General features: G+C 40.7%; 1 protein-coding gene across 1 annotated transcript in view; it reads right to left on the bottom strand.

The window, feature by feature from the left end:
- Positions 1 to 17650, bottom strand: part of jazf1b (JAZF zinc finger 1b) — a 276769-nt gene that overhangs the window by 56415 nt on the left and 202704 nt on the right. The window contains exon 3 of the mRNA XM_060824622.1: positions 7490 to 7686. Within this exon, the coding sequence (XP_060680605.1) occupies positions 7490 to 7686 (197 nt within the window). The remainder of the gene's footprint in view (positions 1 to 7489; positions 7687 to 17650) is intronic.

Genomic DNA, 17650 nt, shown 5'->3' on the forward strand with positions numbered 1-17650 from the left:
CTTGAATGAGTACTTTTCTTCAGTATTTACGAACGAGAGGGACCGTATTGTTGAAGAGGAGAGTGTGAAACGGACTGGTAAGCTAGAAGAGATACTTGTTAGGAAGGAAGATGTGTTGGACATTTTGAACAACTTGAGGATAGACAAGTCCCCCGGGCCTGATGGGATATATCCTAGGATTATGTGGGAAGCAAGAGAGGAAATTGCAGTACCGTTGGCAATGATCTTTTCGTCTTCACTGTCAACAGGCGTGGTACCAGGGGACTGGAGAGTGGCAAATGTTGTGCCCCTGTTCAAAAAAGGGAATAGGGATAACCCCGGGAATTACAGGCCAGTTAGTCTTACTTCTGTGGTAGGCAAAGTAATGGAAAGGGTACTGAGGGATAGGATTTATGAGTACCTGGAAAGACACTGCTTGATTAGGGACAGCCAGCACGGATTTGTGAAGGGTAGGTCTTGCCTTACAAGTCTTATTGAATTCTTTGAGGAGGTGACCAAGCATGTGGATGAGGGTAGAGCAGTGGATGTAGTGTACATGGATTTTAGTAAGGCATTTGATAAGGTTCCCCATGGTAGGCTTATACGGAAAGTCAGGAGGCATGGGATAGAGGGAAATTTGGCCAATTGGATAGAAAACTGGCTAACCGGTCGAAGTCAGAGAGTGGTGGTAGATGGTAAATATTCAGCCTGGAGCCCAGTTACAAGTGGAGTTCCGCAGGGATCAGTTCTGGGTCCTCTGCTGTTTGTAATTTTTATTAATGACTTGGATGAGGGAGTCGAAGGGTGGGTCAGTAAATTTGCAGATGATACAAAGATTGGTGGAGTTGTGGACAGTAAGGAGGGCTGTTGTCGGCTGCAAAGGGACTTAGATATGATGCAGAGCTGGGCTGAGGAGTGGCAGATGGAGTTCAACCCTGCCAAGTGTGAGGTTGTCCATTTTGGAAGAACAAATAAGAATGCGGAATACAGGGTTAACGGTAGGGTTCTTAGTCAGGTGGAGGAACAGAGGGATCTTGGGGTCTATGTACATAGATCTTTGAAAGTTGCCACTCAGGTGGATAGAGCTTGTAAGAAGGCCTATGGTGTATTAGCGTTCATTAGCAGAGGGATTGAATTCAAGAGTCGTGAAGTGATGTTGCAGCTGAACAGGACTTTGGTTAGGCCACATTTGGAATACTGTGTACAGTTCTGGTCGCCTCACTTTAGGAAAGATGTGGAAGCTTTGGAGAGGGTGCAGAGAAGATTTACCAGGATGTTGCCTGGAATGGAGAATAGGTCGTACAAGGATAGGTTGAGAGTTCTCGGCCTTTTCTCGTTGGAACGGCGAAGGATGAGGGGTGACTTGATAGAGGTTGATAAGATGATCAGAGGAATAGATAGAGTAGACAGTCAGAAACTTTTTCCCCGGGTACAACAGAGTGTTACAAGGGGACATAAATTTAAGGTGAAGGGTGGAAGGTATAGGGGAGATGTCAGGGGTGGGTTCTTTACCCAGAGAGTGGTGGGGGCATGGAATGCGCTGCCCGTGGGAGTGGTAGAGTCAGAATCATTGGCGACCTTTAAGCGGCAATTGGATAGGTACATGGATGGGTGCTTAATCTAGGATAGATGTTCGGCACAACACCGTGGGCCGAAGGGCCTGTTCTGTGCTGTATTGTTCTATGTTCTATCTATGTTCTAGAAGAGCTAAATATTATTTAAATGAAGAGAGACTGCAGAAGGATGCAGAACAAAGGGATTTGGGAGACCTAGACCATGAATTACAAAGAGCGAATATTCAAGTTCATTGGGCAACAGGGAAGGCAAATGGAATGTTCGTCTTTATTTCAAAGGAATGGAATAAAAAAGTAATGAGGTTTTCTTAAACCAAATAAAGCACTAATCAGACCACAACTGGAATACTGTGTACAGTTTTGGGTCCCTTGTCTTACGAAGGATGTACTGGCATTTATAGTCAGTCCAGAGAAGGTTCACTGGGCTAAAACTGGAGATACTGACTTATGAGGAGAGGTTGAATATTTGAGGGCATACTCACTAGAATAAAGAAGAATAAGAGACAACCTTATTGAAAAGTACAAGACTCTTAGAAGTCTTGACTGGGTAAATGTGTAATGGTTATTTCCCTTTGGGGAGAGTCAAGGACCAGAAAGCTTAATTTCAGAATAAGGAGTTGTATACCTTAGACAGAGATGAGAAAGAATTTTTTCTTCTACAGGATTGAGAATCTGTGGAATTCTTTACCATAGAGGGCTATTGACACTGGGTCATTAAGTACATTCAAGGCTGAGACAGACCTATTTTTAATCAGTAAGGGGAAATCAGGGGTTATGGGAAAAAGGCAGGAAAATGGAAAGTTGAGGATTATCAGATTAACCATGATCGCATTGAATGGCACAGCAGAACTCAATGGGTTGAAAGGCCTACTTCTGCTTTTAAGTCTTATAGTCTTGTTATTTATTCTTAGTAAGAAAAATTACAGCTTTCAATTGAGGATACTTTCTGTAGTGATTGTAGCAAGGTCAGCCAGGAGGACCTCAGAATATGAGTTCCCTGATTGATGGGATACTGGCCTCTGTGGAGTTATTTCACTTTTATCATGCTCAATATGAGTCTTATAAAAAATTTTTTTAGTTTCCTGACATGATGCTGGCATGTCTGCTGCAAAGCCTTGGTTCAAAGACTTTAGCAAATAACTTGCAGAAGGCTTCTAACAGGATTTCTAAAAAAAAACCTTCCTGTTTTAGTTTGAGTGTAAAATTTTCATGGCTAATGGGGTGAAGTACTGCCAAGATTTATGAATTAAACTTGTGTCACGTTCTGAGTACATGTCAGACTTGTAACAGTGCAATTGCTTTGTATACCACAGCATTATCAGTCATGTACAAAAAAAAACAGGAGGGGAAAACAGTAGCTCTAATGTAACATAATTCTGCAGTTTGAGCTTTTATTTCAGAATATCAAAAAGTCACTGTAATTATGACATGATTAACCATCTTTCGGATCAACTATCCCCTCCGCTTGAATGTTTATTTAACCCCCTTTATATTAGTATTATTAAAGTAAATGTTTCTCTGTAGCACAGTGGAGAAAGGTCGCTTGCTGCTGCTCAGAATCACAGCAACACCATTTTTCCTGCTACATTTGTCATGTATCAGTAGCAGTAGCTTAAAGCCTCATGTTAAGATATTACTAAATTCCAAAGTGCAGACGTCATTAACCAATCCGGGGCAGAAGGTAGCAAAAAAAAAAATTACTGGTTCTACTTTCAGTTAGACCTGTACCTGAATACTTAGTGTGCGCTTTGTCGGCACCAAATAAAAGCTGCTTTTCAAACAGGATGGGACAACACCTTTTGGAACTAGTTAATCAAAAATTATTACAGATGGCAAAGACCAATGAGATGTATCCATTTTAATGCTCATCTATCATGATACCCAATTGCTCGAAGAGGTTTGCAGGTTTTTCCTTTAGTTTGGACATCTACAGTGGATCACTCATTTTTTTGATATCAGCCCTTGCCTTGCTTTTAATGTTTATAGGGGAGGCGACGGCCTACTGGTCTTATTATTGGGCTATTAATCCAGAAATCTAGGTAACATTCTGAGCATCTGCGTTTGAATCCTGCCTTGGAAAGATCAATTTGGAATTAAGAGTGACCATAAATCCATTGTTAATTGTCAGAAAAACCAGCTAGCTCACTAACGTTCTCTCTGGAAGGAAACTGCCATCCTTACCTAGACTAGCCTAAGTGTGACTCCAGACCCACAAACAATGTGGCTGACTCTTAACTGCCTGCTGGGTAATTAGGGATGGGCAATAAATGCTGGCCTAGCCAGTGATGCCCTCAACCAGTGAATGAATAAAACAACTATTTTCAAAATGTACCTTTCTAATTGCAGTTGATCTAAAATAATGTTTTCTTTATCCTTGATACTCTAAAATATGCCTCTGTCTCGTTAAACCAGTTTTCCTTCATAACTCAGACCTCTAATATTAGAAATCTAGTTTCTCTGTCCTGTTACTAGTACTTGAACACCTTAGTGTTTCTTAGTTTCCTGAACCCCTAGCGAGTGTTCAAGATACAATTTGTTCTTGCTTTGACTTGCATTCTAATATTTAGACTTTAGAACACCTTTTAACTTTGCTGATTGATGCGTTGGACTGACTGGATATACTTAGTGTCAAGACTTCAGGTTCATCCTTAGTTAGTTCAACACCATGCAGTCTATTTTTGTTTCCTATGCAGAGCATTTCATACTTTGTTTGAAATTCCGTGTTCTACTTCCTTGGGTATTTTGTCCAAGTTGTTCTGTGATAGTTAAGCTGTTTCCTCGGATTCTACTGGTCCTCCTAGTTTATAAATCATGTACAAATTTTACTAATTTGCATTGTAATCAGCCAGTTTGTTATTCATTCATAACTGACTCTAAATCCCCACTACCTTAAGGTTAATGAATAGGTCTACACGCAGTATTTTATTAGATATCATTTTGGAAGTCAAGATATACCAACGTATTCACAGGGCTTGCAGGAGTCAAAAAGTCAAGAGGGCTAGCCAAGTAGGGCCTTCTCCTTTTGAATCCATGCTGAATAATTTTAACTGAATTATTAATACAAATTTACTTCTGATGATTATTCCACATTGTATTCATTAAGACAGATGGGTGGTACGTTGGCTCAGTGGTTAGCACTGCTGCCTCACAATGCCAAAGACCAGGCTTGAATTCAGCCTCCGGTGACTGTACAGAGTTTGCTCATTCTCCCCATGTCTGCTTGGGTTTGTGATGAATGCTCTGGCTTCTTTCCACAATCCAAGGATGAGCAAGTTAGGTGGATTGGCCATGCTAGATTGCCCCGTAGTGTCCCGGGATATGTAGACTAAGTGGATTAGCTGTGGCAAATGTGGGGTTACTTGGCTAGCCCTCTTGACTTTTTGACTCCTGCAATAGGGTAGGGAGCTGGGTCTGGGTAGGATGCTGTTCAGGGGAAACAGTGTGCACCCAAATGGACGGAATGTCTCTTTCTACACTGTAGGAATTGTGTGTGCAATAATCTGAATTGTTTTATCACTCTTTTGGCCACTGGCTTATTTCCAAACTACCAATTACCATTCAAAATTCTATAACTCCCTGAACAAAAACCTTAGTCCCATGCAATTTTCTTCCTCAATCAAACATTTTGCTTGATTCCTTTGCTTGTGCAAGCTATTCCATCCTCAACCCCTCTTAACCCTCTAACGTTCTTGCAGGTGTTGTCACTTTCCAAAGCAGAGCCCATCTTTCTTAGAACTCTCTTCAAGCAGATTTTCACTTCTGCCACAGTACAGCAATGCCTTTTATCAATGTTACAAATAACATCCTGTGGAATTGCGACAATAGTTAAATACCCCTCCTCCTCCTCCTCACCATCTCGAACAATTTGCAGCCTTTCAACATGGTTGACTTCTCTTCCACTAGCTTGGGTGGGACCGCCCTTGCCTGTGTTTTTATTTATCAAGTAATTACCAAAGATTCAGTGCAATGGTTTTAGTTAACAGTTCATGAACAATTACCACTAGACACGACCCACCACCACCCTCCCACCATCATCTGAAAACAACCAGTTTTTGCACGTATACTGATGCCCAGTAACTTTCCACCACCTCCTCTCTCTCGATCCCTCCACTATCTATAAATTGTCGGTTAACATGTCCAATGTTCAGTATTAGGTGTGCAAAACTTTCCTCCAACTAAATATTGGGAAGACTGATGTCAATGGTTTTGGTCTGTCCCCTGGACACAGACATCATTCCTCCCTTTGAAGCTGAAACAGGCTGTTTACAATCTGGACTTCAAAAAGAGCTTCTGGTCATGCAACCATGTCAGGATTACTACTGTTGCATGCGCTCTCTAACCTTTCAGGCTCTATACCTTGCTTTCCTCTTAGAAAATGTTCTTAACATCAATCTCCTTGACCAAACTTTTGGCTTCAAGCTGTAATAGTGCCTTACACAGTTATTGCCTTATTTTGCACTATGCTTCAGAGACTAGCCTAGGGACATTTTGTGGTTTTAAGTATGCCATGCACATGCAAATTCTTGTTGTTCAGTGGTTACTGTACATCACAGATGCTATAACTTCAATTTCTTCAGTCATTAATAATACTAAGCAATGCTTCTTGAGGCTTTCTTCAAATACTGGGTCAAGCAGTAATTGTGCATTAAACTGATCAACAGAGTTTTCTAATTTTTATTACAATGAATGAAATTTTCCATTAAATACTTTTATCAGGCACCTTTACAGAGTAAATATCCTTAATCAAGTGTTAAACATGAAATAAACTTTTCAATTTTGATCCCAGAAACAATTATTTAATTAAAGATCTACACCATCACCTTCTCAAGGACAATTGAGAATGGGTAATAAATGCCAGCCTAGCTAGTTATGCCAACATCCCACAAATGGATATTTTAAAACAAAACTTTGAATTTCAGCATCCCTCTATTGTTAGTCTGAATATTTTGGCTTTAGAGATACTGTATCTAATCAGAGCAGTTTATATCTGTCACAGGACCAACCTCATAGCCCTTCATTTGCCTCCTCTCATGCTCGCCCGGGTCAATTCTACTAATTATTCCAAGGAAATCTAAAGGCAGCAATCATTGCTGTTTTCCATTTGACAACAATATTGTGCAACAGAATTTCCAGGTCCCTAACGTTGTGTCATTTCTTTTGTACGCTGCATTCTTAATTCATTACTTTCTTTAACATGCATTACCAGTGGACTCATTTTGCAACTTTTCTCTCTTTATATTTAGCTCCCTCATTCGTAAAACTTCTACAGTGAACATACTTCAAATTCCATTTTAGCTATCCTTAATTTTGCTGTATTCCTTTCTCTTAGTATTTGTCCAGTCATCCCTTGTCAATTTTAATGTTTTAAATCCCATGTGTTTTCTTTAGAGTTTGGTTCTATTTTGTTCACCCTTCTAAAATTTAACTCGGTTCAGATAATTTACTGAGTCAAGTTAAATTTAATTTCCTTTGTCACCTACCTGCTATAAGCAATGTTTCATTTTAGCCCCTTTTCACCACACTCCCTTACCTTAATGATTTAAGTGCTTACTCTTTAAATGAAATGTGGTTAACCTTAAATTTGAAAAAAATCTGTCTTCTCCTCGCCCAAACTGATGCCATTAACATTGAGCCAGAGAATTCAGTTATAATTCCATGTTTACTGGGAATGCTCTGATACTTTTCACAAATAATTAATTGAAAATTACAAGGCTCTCCAACTGTGAAACACCATCATTCACATATGTGTACATATAGCAGGGGATCGCGAAGTAGCGATCGCAAGTGGGACTTGACTTGATTACCCTTCCTCCTCAGTTCAGAAGTAGCTGGTCAATTGTAGACAGATTAACACAAGACTGAGAAAAGCTACATTTGCAGATTTACACAAAGGCTTCCTTATAGTCTTTACTTAAAGGTTTATTTTTCTTCGGTACCTGTGGGAGTAATGCTCCGGAATGATGACGATGGAGTAACAGGTGGGGTGACCGGTGGTGTAAGGCTGCCGCTGTTGTGACGTTGTGGTGTAGAAATACTTCCCCGAGGAATGGTACTCGCAATTGATAAAGATAGTTTCGGCTGAATCTTTTTCTTGAGGGATTCTTGTTCCCGGCGAGCAGCATCAGTCATAAATCTGCAAATAAAAAAAAACAGGTAATCTGTGGCTTCATAACAGGGCATAACAATTGGGTAGAATACCTGCCATGTACGGAATGTTTTTAGGGCTCAGTAAGGAATATAATAAAGGAGAGGTATCCAAAATGCAAATCTTATACTAATGTAGCAGCATTTAATGGTTTTCAAAAGAAAATGATCAGCAAGAGGGATAGTACAACTCTACTGCAATATACTGTGGGAAAAACAATGACTGCAGATGCTGGAAACCAGATTCTGGATTAGAGTGGTGCTGGAAAAGCACAGCAGTTCAGACAGCATCTGAAGAGCAGGAAAATCGACGTTTCGGGCAAAAGTCCTTCATCAGGAATATAGGCAGAGTGCCTGAAGGGTGCAGAGATTAATGAGAGTAGGGTGGGGGTGGGGAGAAAGTAGCATAGAGTACAATAGGTGATTGGGGGTGGGGATGAAGGTAATAGGTCGGGGAGTAGGGTAGCAAAGCGTACAATGGGTGGATGGGGGTGGGATGAAGGTGATAGGTCAGAGAGGAGGGTGGAGTGGATAGGTGGAAAGGAAGATAGGCAGGTAGGACAAATCATGGGGACTGTGCTGAGCTGGAAGTTTGGAACTGGGGTGAGGTGGGGGAGGGGAAATGAGGAAGCTGGTGAAGTCCACATTGATGCCCTAGGGTTGAAGTGTTCCGAGGCGGAAGATGTGGCGCTCTTCCTCCAGGCGTCGGGTGGTGAGGGAGCGGTGGTGAAGGAGGCCCAGGACCTCCATGTCCTCGGCAACAAGAGAGTTGAAATGTTGGGCCACAGGGCAGTGTGGTTGATTGGTGCGAGTGTCCCAGAGATGTTCCCTAAAGTGCTCTGCTAGGAGGCTTCCAGTCTCCCCAGTGTAGAGGAGACTGCATCGGGAGTAACGGATACAATAAATGATATTGGTGGATGTGCAGATAAAACTTTGATGGATGTGGAAGGCTCCTTTAGGGCCTTGGATGGAGGTGAGGGAGGAGTGTGGGTGCAGGTTTTGCAATTCCTGCGGTGGCAGGGGAAGGTGCCAGGAAGGGAGGGTGGGTTGTTGGGGAGCGTGGACCTGGGGAGGGGAATGGCCTTTGCGGAAGGCAAAAAGGGGTGGGGAGGAAAATATATCCCTGGTGGTGGGGTCCATTTGGTGGTGGCGGAAATATCGGCAGATGATTTGGTTTATGCGAAGGTTGGTAGGGTGGAAGGTAAGCACCAGAGAGGTTCTGTCCTTGTTATGGTTGGAGGGGTGGGGTCTGAGGGCGGAGGTGCGGGATGTGGACGAGATGCGTCAGAGGGCATCTTTAACCATGTGGAAAGGGAAATTGCGGTCTCTAAAGAAGGAGGCCATCTGATATGTTCTGTGGTGGAACTGGTTCTCCTGGGAGCAGATACGGTGGAGGCGGAGAAATTGGGAATACAGGATGGTATTTTTGCAGAAGGTAGGGTGGGAAGAGGTATAATACAGGTAGCTGTGGGAGTCGGTGAGCTTGTAAAAAATGTCGGTGTCAAGTCGGTCGTCATTAATGGAGATGGAGAGGTCCAGGAAGGGGAGGGAGGTGTCAGAGATGGTCCAGGTAAATTTAAGGTCAGGGTGGAATGTGTTGGTGAAGTTGATGAATTGCTCAACCTCCTCGCAGGAGCACGAGGTGGCGCCAATGCAGTTACCCCCATCCATCTATTGTACTCTATGCTACTTTCTCCCTACCCCCTCCTCTCATTTATCTCTCCACCCTTCACGTACCCTGCCTCTATTCCTGATGAAGGACTTTTGCCCGAAACGTTGATTTTCCTGCTCCTCGGATGCTGCCTGACCTGCTGTGCTTTTGCAGCACCATTCTAATCCAGAATATACTGTGGGTTTTAAGCTACTGAATAAACCTCATCTGTAAGTGCTATATTTACTCCCAGCTTGAATAATGTTGCGTTTACATCTTTTGAGTCAGAAGGATCTTGTTCAAATCTTGCTCCAGGAGTCGAGCACATGATTCGGATTAGCACAGTGCACTACAGTTGGGGATATGTTGGCAGAGGATCACCTTTTGGATGAGAGAATATACAAAATGTTTATCAGCCTACATATGTGGCATTAATAAATGCCATGGTATTTTTTGTAGAAAAGAAAATTGCTACCACACAGGTCTACAAAACAATACCTAAAAGTAATTAGTTTGCTGTGAAGTACTATGGGACATCTTGAGTACATGAGAGAGCTGCTGTACAACAAGAACTTCTTACTATAATCATTTGTCCCAGACTAACTGCCAGGTTAGTTATGTTCATTTTTGCCTTTTCGTGAAAAGGCCCAATTTTCCTCAAGCATATTATATACGCCATTTTTAGGTCCTAAATTTAAAAGTAAAACAAATTATCCATCAACTGTTGAAGTATAATTACATATACTTTTGGAACTTGTTTGCTAAGCCACTTTTCAGGGACCGACTCAGGATCATAGGTCAAGCACCAAAACAGTTGTCTCAATAAATAAACCTGCACAAGAAGTTCTACTCTTTGAATAGAAAGCAGCAATTTCTCAGGTTTGCCCTGTGCCAGATAATTGAGATGGAACCAAATTCAATTTAATATTTTACTTCCTAAGAGGGGGAACTGTTTGTGGCTAGAGAACATATAGTCATTACACAGTAAGTATGTAATCTTAACTAGGAAGGCTACCATTCCACACTGGAAATGCCCAATTTCACATCCAATATTGGAACTTGGAATAATGGAATTCATGTTAAGTGCTGGCAGAGCTGTCAAACATCTATAAAATAAATTTACATTTTACACTGGCAAACATATAGAAACATTACCACCTCTTGCCATCTGGCAGCTTATTAGTCAGTAATATCCTAATAATTGTCATTCCAACCTCTCTAAATAGTAGATGCCTACATTTAGTACCAATGCTTATTGTCACTGTGTAAGTCAAATTTAGTTTGCAGTACTCAGGTTTTTTATTGTCATTTTGGGAAACACATTCCATCATGGTTTTTATTTCTTCCATGATAAGGGAAAGCCAGTGGTTTACTCTTGTTGACTGGCAATGCTTGTGTCATATTGCAAGTGCAGACTATGATTGGCTAGTTTGCTTTGTCAATTCTAGAAAGTAACAACAGTGTATTGTTCTATCACCTACGCAGAGATTTGGCCCACAACATTATTCTGATGCAGGATAAAGCACATAAAACAGTGAAAATTGTCAATTAACTATGAAAAATTAAAAAAAATTAAAGGGTGTGTTTAATGGGTAGAATAGTAACCCAGCCCATTGAAACCACTAGAATAGATAATATTGCTGTCTTAAATAATTTTAAATTCTGAATGTTAGCAAATGTGCATCCAGCGAAATTCTACAGTTTTCAGGAATCAGGAGACTATGTAGTAAAAGCAAGATAGCACCTATCTATAAATTCAGGTCCTAATAATATAATCTAATTTCCCCAATTTTTATTCTTTCCAAACCAGATTTCCAGATGGAGCAGCAGAAAATATAAACACTTTAGTGGGGTAAAAAGTGGACTTCCGTCTTACAGTCTGTACTTAATTATTACTTTTATTTACTGGCAACTGCCATAATGGAGATTCAATACTTTTGCTGAAAGCGCACAATTGCAAGCCATCAAAGGTACAGAGAGATGAGGCTGGAAGGCAATCTGAAAGTGAGGATGAGACATTGTAAAATGCTGGCATTTAAAGAGGATACAATGAAGCAGGTATCAGAGTTCTCCAAGTTCATACCTACATCTTTCAATACTAATGATTAAATCAGTAATTCTTTGTGGCTTAGTAAGCAGAACTACACATAGTACCTAGGCGTAGCCTGACCAGGACACCACACGTTTTCAGCATGACTTCCTCTAATTTGTATTTTCCTCTCCTAGAGAGGATGAAAAGGAACAGGGTTAAAAAAAAACTGAAATTACATCTCACTCATTTAATTAGAGTGAATTTATTCCTGTCTCAACCCAGTATACAGTTGAGGCCACTTGTGGCACCACGGTAGTGTCCCTATCTCTGGCCCAGGAGGCCAAGGTTCAAGTCTCAACTGCTCCAGAAAGCACTCTAGTGGCTCAAAAATAGTGCCCTTATCTCGGAGTTTGAAAGCCTGGATTCAACTGCAACCAGCTCCAAAGGTGAGACATTACAGATTGATTAAAAATACCTACAAATGCCAGCTGCAGAGGTATGCCACCGAGTGAAGAGCTGATGTGAAGCAAAAGTTCTAAAATAAGGCCCTTCAACCTAAAAAAAATTTAACTCAGCGTTGCAAATATGCTTATTTGCATGATCACCATTAATTTTATTGAAATCCAATTACATAATTTCTTGTAATAAAACTACATAGCAACTACTTTCATAAATTTCAAAGCTTCTTTTGAATGAATAATCAAAAAGTTTAAAATTTAAACAATTGACATGAGTCACAAAAGGGCTTCAAGTATTAACTGACTGATGGTGAACTAGCAAAATGCTAGGATTTTGAGCAGTTTTGCTATGTTATCTTTATGAACAGCTAAAGTCTTCCTTGTAACCCCAAACATTAGGAAAGTGGCATGGTATGGCAAAGCAAAATACATATTAAGTTAAATTTTGATGGTGCAGAGATCCAGCTAAAGTGGCATAATTTGCTGGTCTAGTAGAAATGAAGTTGAAACCCTGCTAGGATGGAAATGGTTTAGCATCTGACTGCATAAGAATGCAAAAGCCTCTAAGGCAACACGCAGCAGGAGTTTCCTTCCTCTGTGTTTGATCATTTCATAAGCACAGTTATTGCAAAATAATAGGGTTTTCATTAAGTAGAAAAAAGGTTGTGAATAAAGGATAGTCACAACTGAGGTAGCAATACAAACATGAAAATAAATAAATGTTAATAAACAGTATTCTTACTTAATAACTAAAGACGGCAAATGATGAAAAGTATGGTGCATTCTGGGAAGATGTTCCTTCAGCAAATAATATATAGTGAAAGTAATGCAGTTCAGTTAAAAGAAAGTCAAGTTAAGAAAGCTATTTTGAAAAATCTGAACTTCAAAACACAGAATTTGCTTTGTGTAATTACTTAATTTTGTCAGCAGCATGGTAACACCAACTAACATTTAAAAAACACTGTTAAAAATTCCATTTTAATTAGATATGCCACCATTTTCAGGTAAGATGCTAAAACTGCCAAAAAAAAACTGATAATTGTTATTCTCTTGAAAAGAACGTGAATTAAATGTCCTTTATTCAACAAGTAAGACCCTGACAGAAAAGCATATTTTCTTACCCTGTAAATTGTGGACTCTTGCTGCTAAGTAAGCTTACTGTAAACTATTAAAATAATGAATCCAGACTGGAAAGCCCCCAAAGAATGGCCGCCCACATTTCAATCTGTTTGCCAGATTTGTGAGAGGGAAAACTTACGTAAACTTGATTCCCCCACCCCCAAGTTCATCCAGGGACTGGACTTGCAGCATATCGAAAAACATGATACAAGGGAGCCTCCCAGAGGCCAATAGCTAGAGCTGCGCACAACCCCAAGTATGGGAACAAAATCAGATATTGAGATCAACACTCATATAAACGTTGATCCTTTTTCTATTGTGATGTAAAGGGAAAAATGTTTAAATATTTATCTATTGTAAACCAAACATTTATATTAGTTGCCTTTATCAACTTTACAAGAAGACACTGAAGAAAAAAAAATCATTATGGTGAAATACTGTGATTCCATGACCTGAATAGCAAACAATGCTTTGAGGAAAACTCAAGAGCTCAAAATCCAGGGTGAGATTACAGAATTATCCCTTACAATACTCAATCAACTCTACTGGGTGGCCAACAACTATCATTATTACTTCATTGTTTACATTGATCAGTATCTCAGTGGACTACAAACTGACCCTTTTAACCAATTAGCAATATGTTGATACAAGACTTCAGTGCAAGGTTTGATTGTTATTGCAATTTGCATGTTACCTCTGAAACCACTGTCTTTTTGACTGTTTGTTTCTACTTTCCAAATGCACAAAGAATAAAGCATTTGTACATTGACATTAATTGCTTTTAACATAAGGTTTTGCATTGTGTAACCTGAGTTTATAGAGATATTCAAGCAGAGAATATCATGGCAATTAGTCAGGAATTGAAATTGAATTGCTGAGAATCCTGAGACATTTCATATATACTACACAATTAACTACTGCCAGATGCTCCTCTCACCATACTATGGAGTCAGCCCAAGACATTAATTTCAGCAACAGCAATTTGTTTTTTGTTGAATGGTTATAAGAATTTGATGTCTCAGACTATTTTAGTACAGCGCATAGTTAAGCACTGTAAAGAAAACAAATTCTATGTAAAAGAACAAACCTCCGGCTTTCCAATTTATTTTTAAACAAAAAAAAGGTCAAATTGTTCCTCAGCCTCGAAGAAGATCAAGACAGTCACTAGAAACAGCAATGTTTAAAGTAATGGCAGGAAGATGGAAATAGAGCAGGAGAATTAGATGATTGTAGGTAGCTCTTGAAGACAGAAGTCAAGACTGATTTTACAGGGCAAATTTTCTGTTTCTGTACTAGAACACACAATGTTCGAATGAGCAGAAGGATCATTTCCATGTTGGTGACAATTATTCCCCTAATATTTCTGTTGCCTTCTTCTTCCCATTGCAACGTTTTGTTGAGATTGGACAAGGAGTGTGTAGCAGGGGCTATAGCAGGGAAAAACATAGTGCTTTAACTTTATACTGATGAATTTCTTTCTATATCATCCTCTTTAATAAATGGCAGAATCTTATGCCTTCTGCCACCAGGGGTGGGTAGAGTGCAGTCTTCCTGCCTCCACACCAATTTAGTCCCACACGTCAAGTGGGAAGAGGAGGGTCATGGGCATCCATATCTCTACCCTTTCTGTTGACTCCCCTACATCATGAATGTACAAACCTGAGAGTTTGGTAAGTAAGGATTTCGCTTAAGACAGGAAAGAAATGCTCCACTCTTTTCCTAACCTTGTCAGCCTACAGCCCAGGGTACTCAATATTGAGTTTTCCAATTTAGAATAACCTTCCCACCCATTCCCTGACTCCCTTTCCAGCCCCACTGCCTCCCTTCCATTCCTCCAACGGACCCTCCTTCAACTGGATTCATTCCTCCTATTGACCCACCAGGTTGTACCTACCACCTGTATTCACTTATCACTACCTCATCACTCTACCCCTCTCCTGACCCATAACCCTTCCCCAGCTTCTCTTTATCTGCAACACACACCTCCAGTCCGGAGAAGGGTTGTACCTGACATGCCGACTTCTCCACCTCCTGATGCTGCCCTGGCTTGCTGTGCTTGTGTCCTTTGGATTCCAGCATCTGCAGCTTTTTTTTGTCTCTATCCAGGATAGAAGCAGCCGAAAAATTATACTTTCAAAAGCTAGTGCTTCCATATAAACTTGTTGGACTATAACCTGGTGTTGTGTGATTTTTAACTTTTGCAGAATGGTGAACAGCAAGACGTTGTGGTCCATATTAGTATCAACAATGAGTTCCTGAGGAGTTAGGAAGGAAATAAAAAAGACTCAAGAGCACTAATCCTGGGAAAGGAAGGCACCAAATAATTTTAGAATATGAAGTAATGTAAAAAAGACAAAGTTAAGGGCACTCTGCAGGAAGACACACAACATTCACAATGAGGCGGTTGATGTAAAGCAAAATAAAGGTGGAGGGATTGACCTGATATTTGTTTCTTCACTTGTAAGACATGTGCATTGCTGGCTGGCCAGCATTTATTGCCCAGTTCTAGTTGCCCTTAAGAAGGTGCAAGTGAGCTGCCTGGTAACAGCCTTGTTTAAGAAGGGTGGGAGGTAGAAGACAGGAAATTAAAGGCTGGTTAGCCTGACCTCGGTCGTTGGTAAGAGTCCATTATTAGGTATGAGACTGCAGAGTAATTTGAAGTGCATGGTGAAATAGCCTTAATTAGCATGGCAATGTCAAGGGGTGGTTGTGCCTGACAACTCTGTTAGAATTATTTGAGGAGGTAATGAGCAAGTTAGACAAAGGAGAGCCTTTGGACATGATCTATTTGAATTTCCAGAAGGCCTTTGACAAAGTGCCACACAGGAGGCTGCTTAGTAAGAACCTGTGATGTTAGGAGCATAGGAACTCACATGGGTACAGGACTGGCTGATGGCAGAGATTAGGGATAAAGAGGTCTTTTTCAGGCTGACAGCCGGTGACTAGTGGAGTTCCACAGAGGTTAGTTTGGGGATCATAAGTTTTTTTTGTATATTAATGATCTGGACAAAGGAACTAAATGCACCGTAGCTCAGTTTGCAGAGGATACAAAGATAGATGGAGGGGAACGTTCTGTTATGGAGGCAGGGAAGCTGCATAAGAACTTGGATAGGCTAGGTGAGTGGGCAAAGATGTGGCAGATGAAATATAATTCGGGAAAGTTTGAGGTTATGCATTTTGGTTAGAAGAATAAAGGCATAGACTATTTTCTAAATGGGGAAAAGCTTCGGAAATCTAAAGGACAAAAGGACTTAGAAATCCTAGTTTAGAATTCTCTTAACATGAACATGCAGGTTCAATTTGTACTTAGGAATATGAATGCAATGTTGGCATTCATTTCAAGAGATGTACGGTTCAAGCTATACGAGACCCTGGTCAGACTGTATTTGGAATATTAGCAGCAGTTTTGGGTCTCTTATTTAAGGATGTATGTGAACTCGGAGGAAGTCAAGATGGGGTTTACAAAAATTATCCCAGAAATGAAGGGCTTGTCATTTGAAAAATGGTGGAGGACTCTGGTTCTGTATTCAATGGAGTTTAGAAAGAAGAGGAGGATCTCACTGAAATTTACAGAACTGTGAGAGACCTGGATAAAGTGGACTTGGAGAAGATGTTTCCACTAATAGGAGAGGCTAAGACCCGACGGCACAGCCTCAAGGATGGCCCTTTAGAACTTAGATGGGGAGCAATTCCTTCAGCCAGACAGTGGTTAATCTGTGGGAGTCATTGCTGCAGAAGTCTGTGGATGCCAAATCATTGAGTGCATTTAAGACAGAGATAGATAGGTTCTTGATTGGTAAAGGGATCAAGGGTTAGGGGGAGAAGGCAGGAGAATGGGGTTGGGAAACATATCAGCCAATGATTGAATGGCAAAGCAGACTCAATGGGTTGATTCGATCTATTTCAACCCAGATACCTTACAGTTCTATTCTTGAACAACTGTAGACCATGTGCTGCGGTTAGACCTACAATTCCCTTATGGAGGGATTCTAGGATTTTCATCCGACAACAGAGAAGGAATAGCGATATATTCCCAAGACAGGATAGTGAGCAGCTTGGAAAGGACCTTGCAGTTGATGGCATTCCCATATATCTGCTACCCTTGTCCTTCTAGATGGAAGTGATCGTGAGCATGGAAGGCGCTGCCTAAGGATCTGCACTGAATTTCTGCAGTGCATCTTATAGACAGTACGTACTGCTGCTGAATGTTAGTGACAGAGGGAGTGGATGCTTTGTCCTAGATGGTATCAAGCTTCTTGAGTGTTGCTGGAACTGTATTCATCCAGGTAAGTGGGGTGCATCCCATCGCACTCCTGACTTGTACCTTGTAGTCACAGGCTTTGGGGAGTCAGAAAATGAATTACTTGCTGCATTCAGCCTAGCCCCATACCTGCTAATGTAGCGATTGTATTTATGTAAAAGGTCCAGTTGAGTTTTTGGTCAATGCGAATGACCAGGATGACCAAGATAGTGAGAGACTCAGTGATGGTAACACCACTGAATTTCAAGTGGGCGGGGAGTGGTTAGATACTCGCTTATTGGAGATGGTCATTGCCTGGCATTTGTGTGATGCAAATGTTACTTGTCAGCCCAGCCCAAGCCTGGATATTGTCCAGATCTTGTTGCATTTGAACATGGACTGCTTTGGTATCTGAGAAGACATCAATGATACTAAACATCGTGCAATCATCAG

This window comes from Hemiscyllium ocellatum, chromosome 5 (genome assembly GCF_020745735.1).
Source record: "Hemiscyllium ocellatum isolate sHemOce1 chromosome 5, sHemOce1.pat.X.cur, whole genome shotgun sequence".
NCBI classification, from domain to species: Eukaryota; Metazoa; Chordata; class Chondrichthyes; order Orectolobiformes; family Hemiscylliidae; genus Hemiscyllium; species Hemiscyllium ocellatum.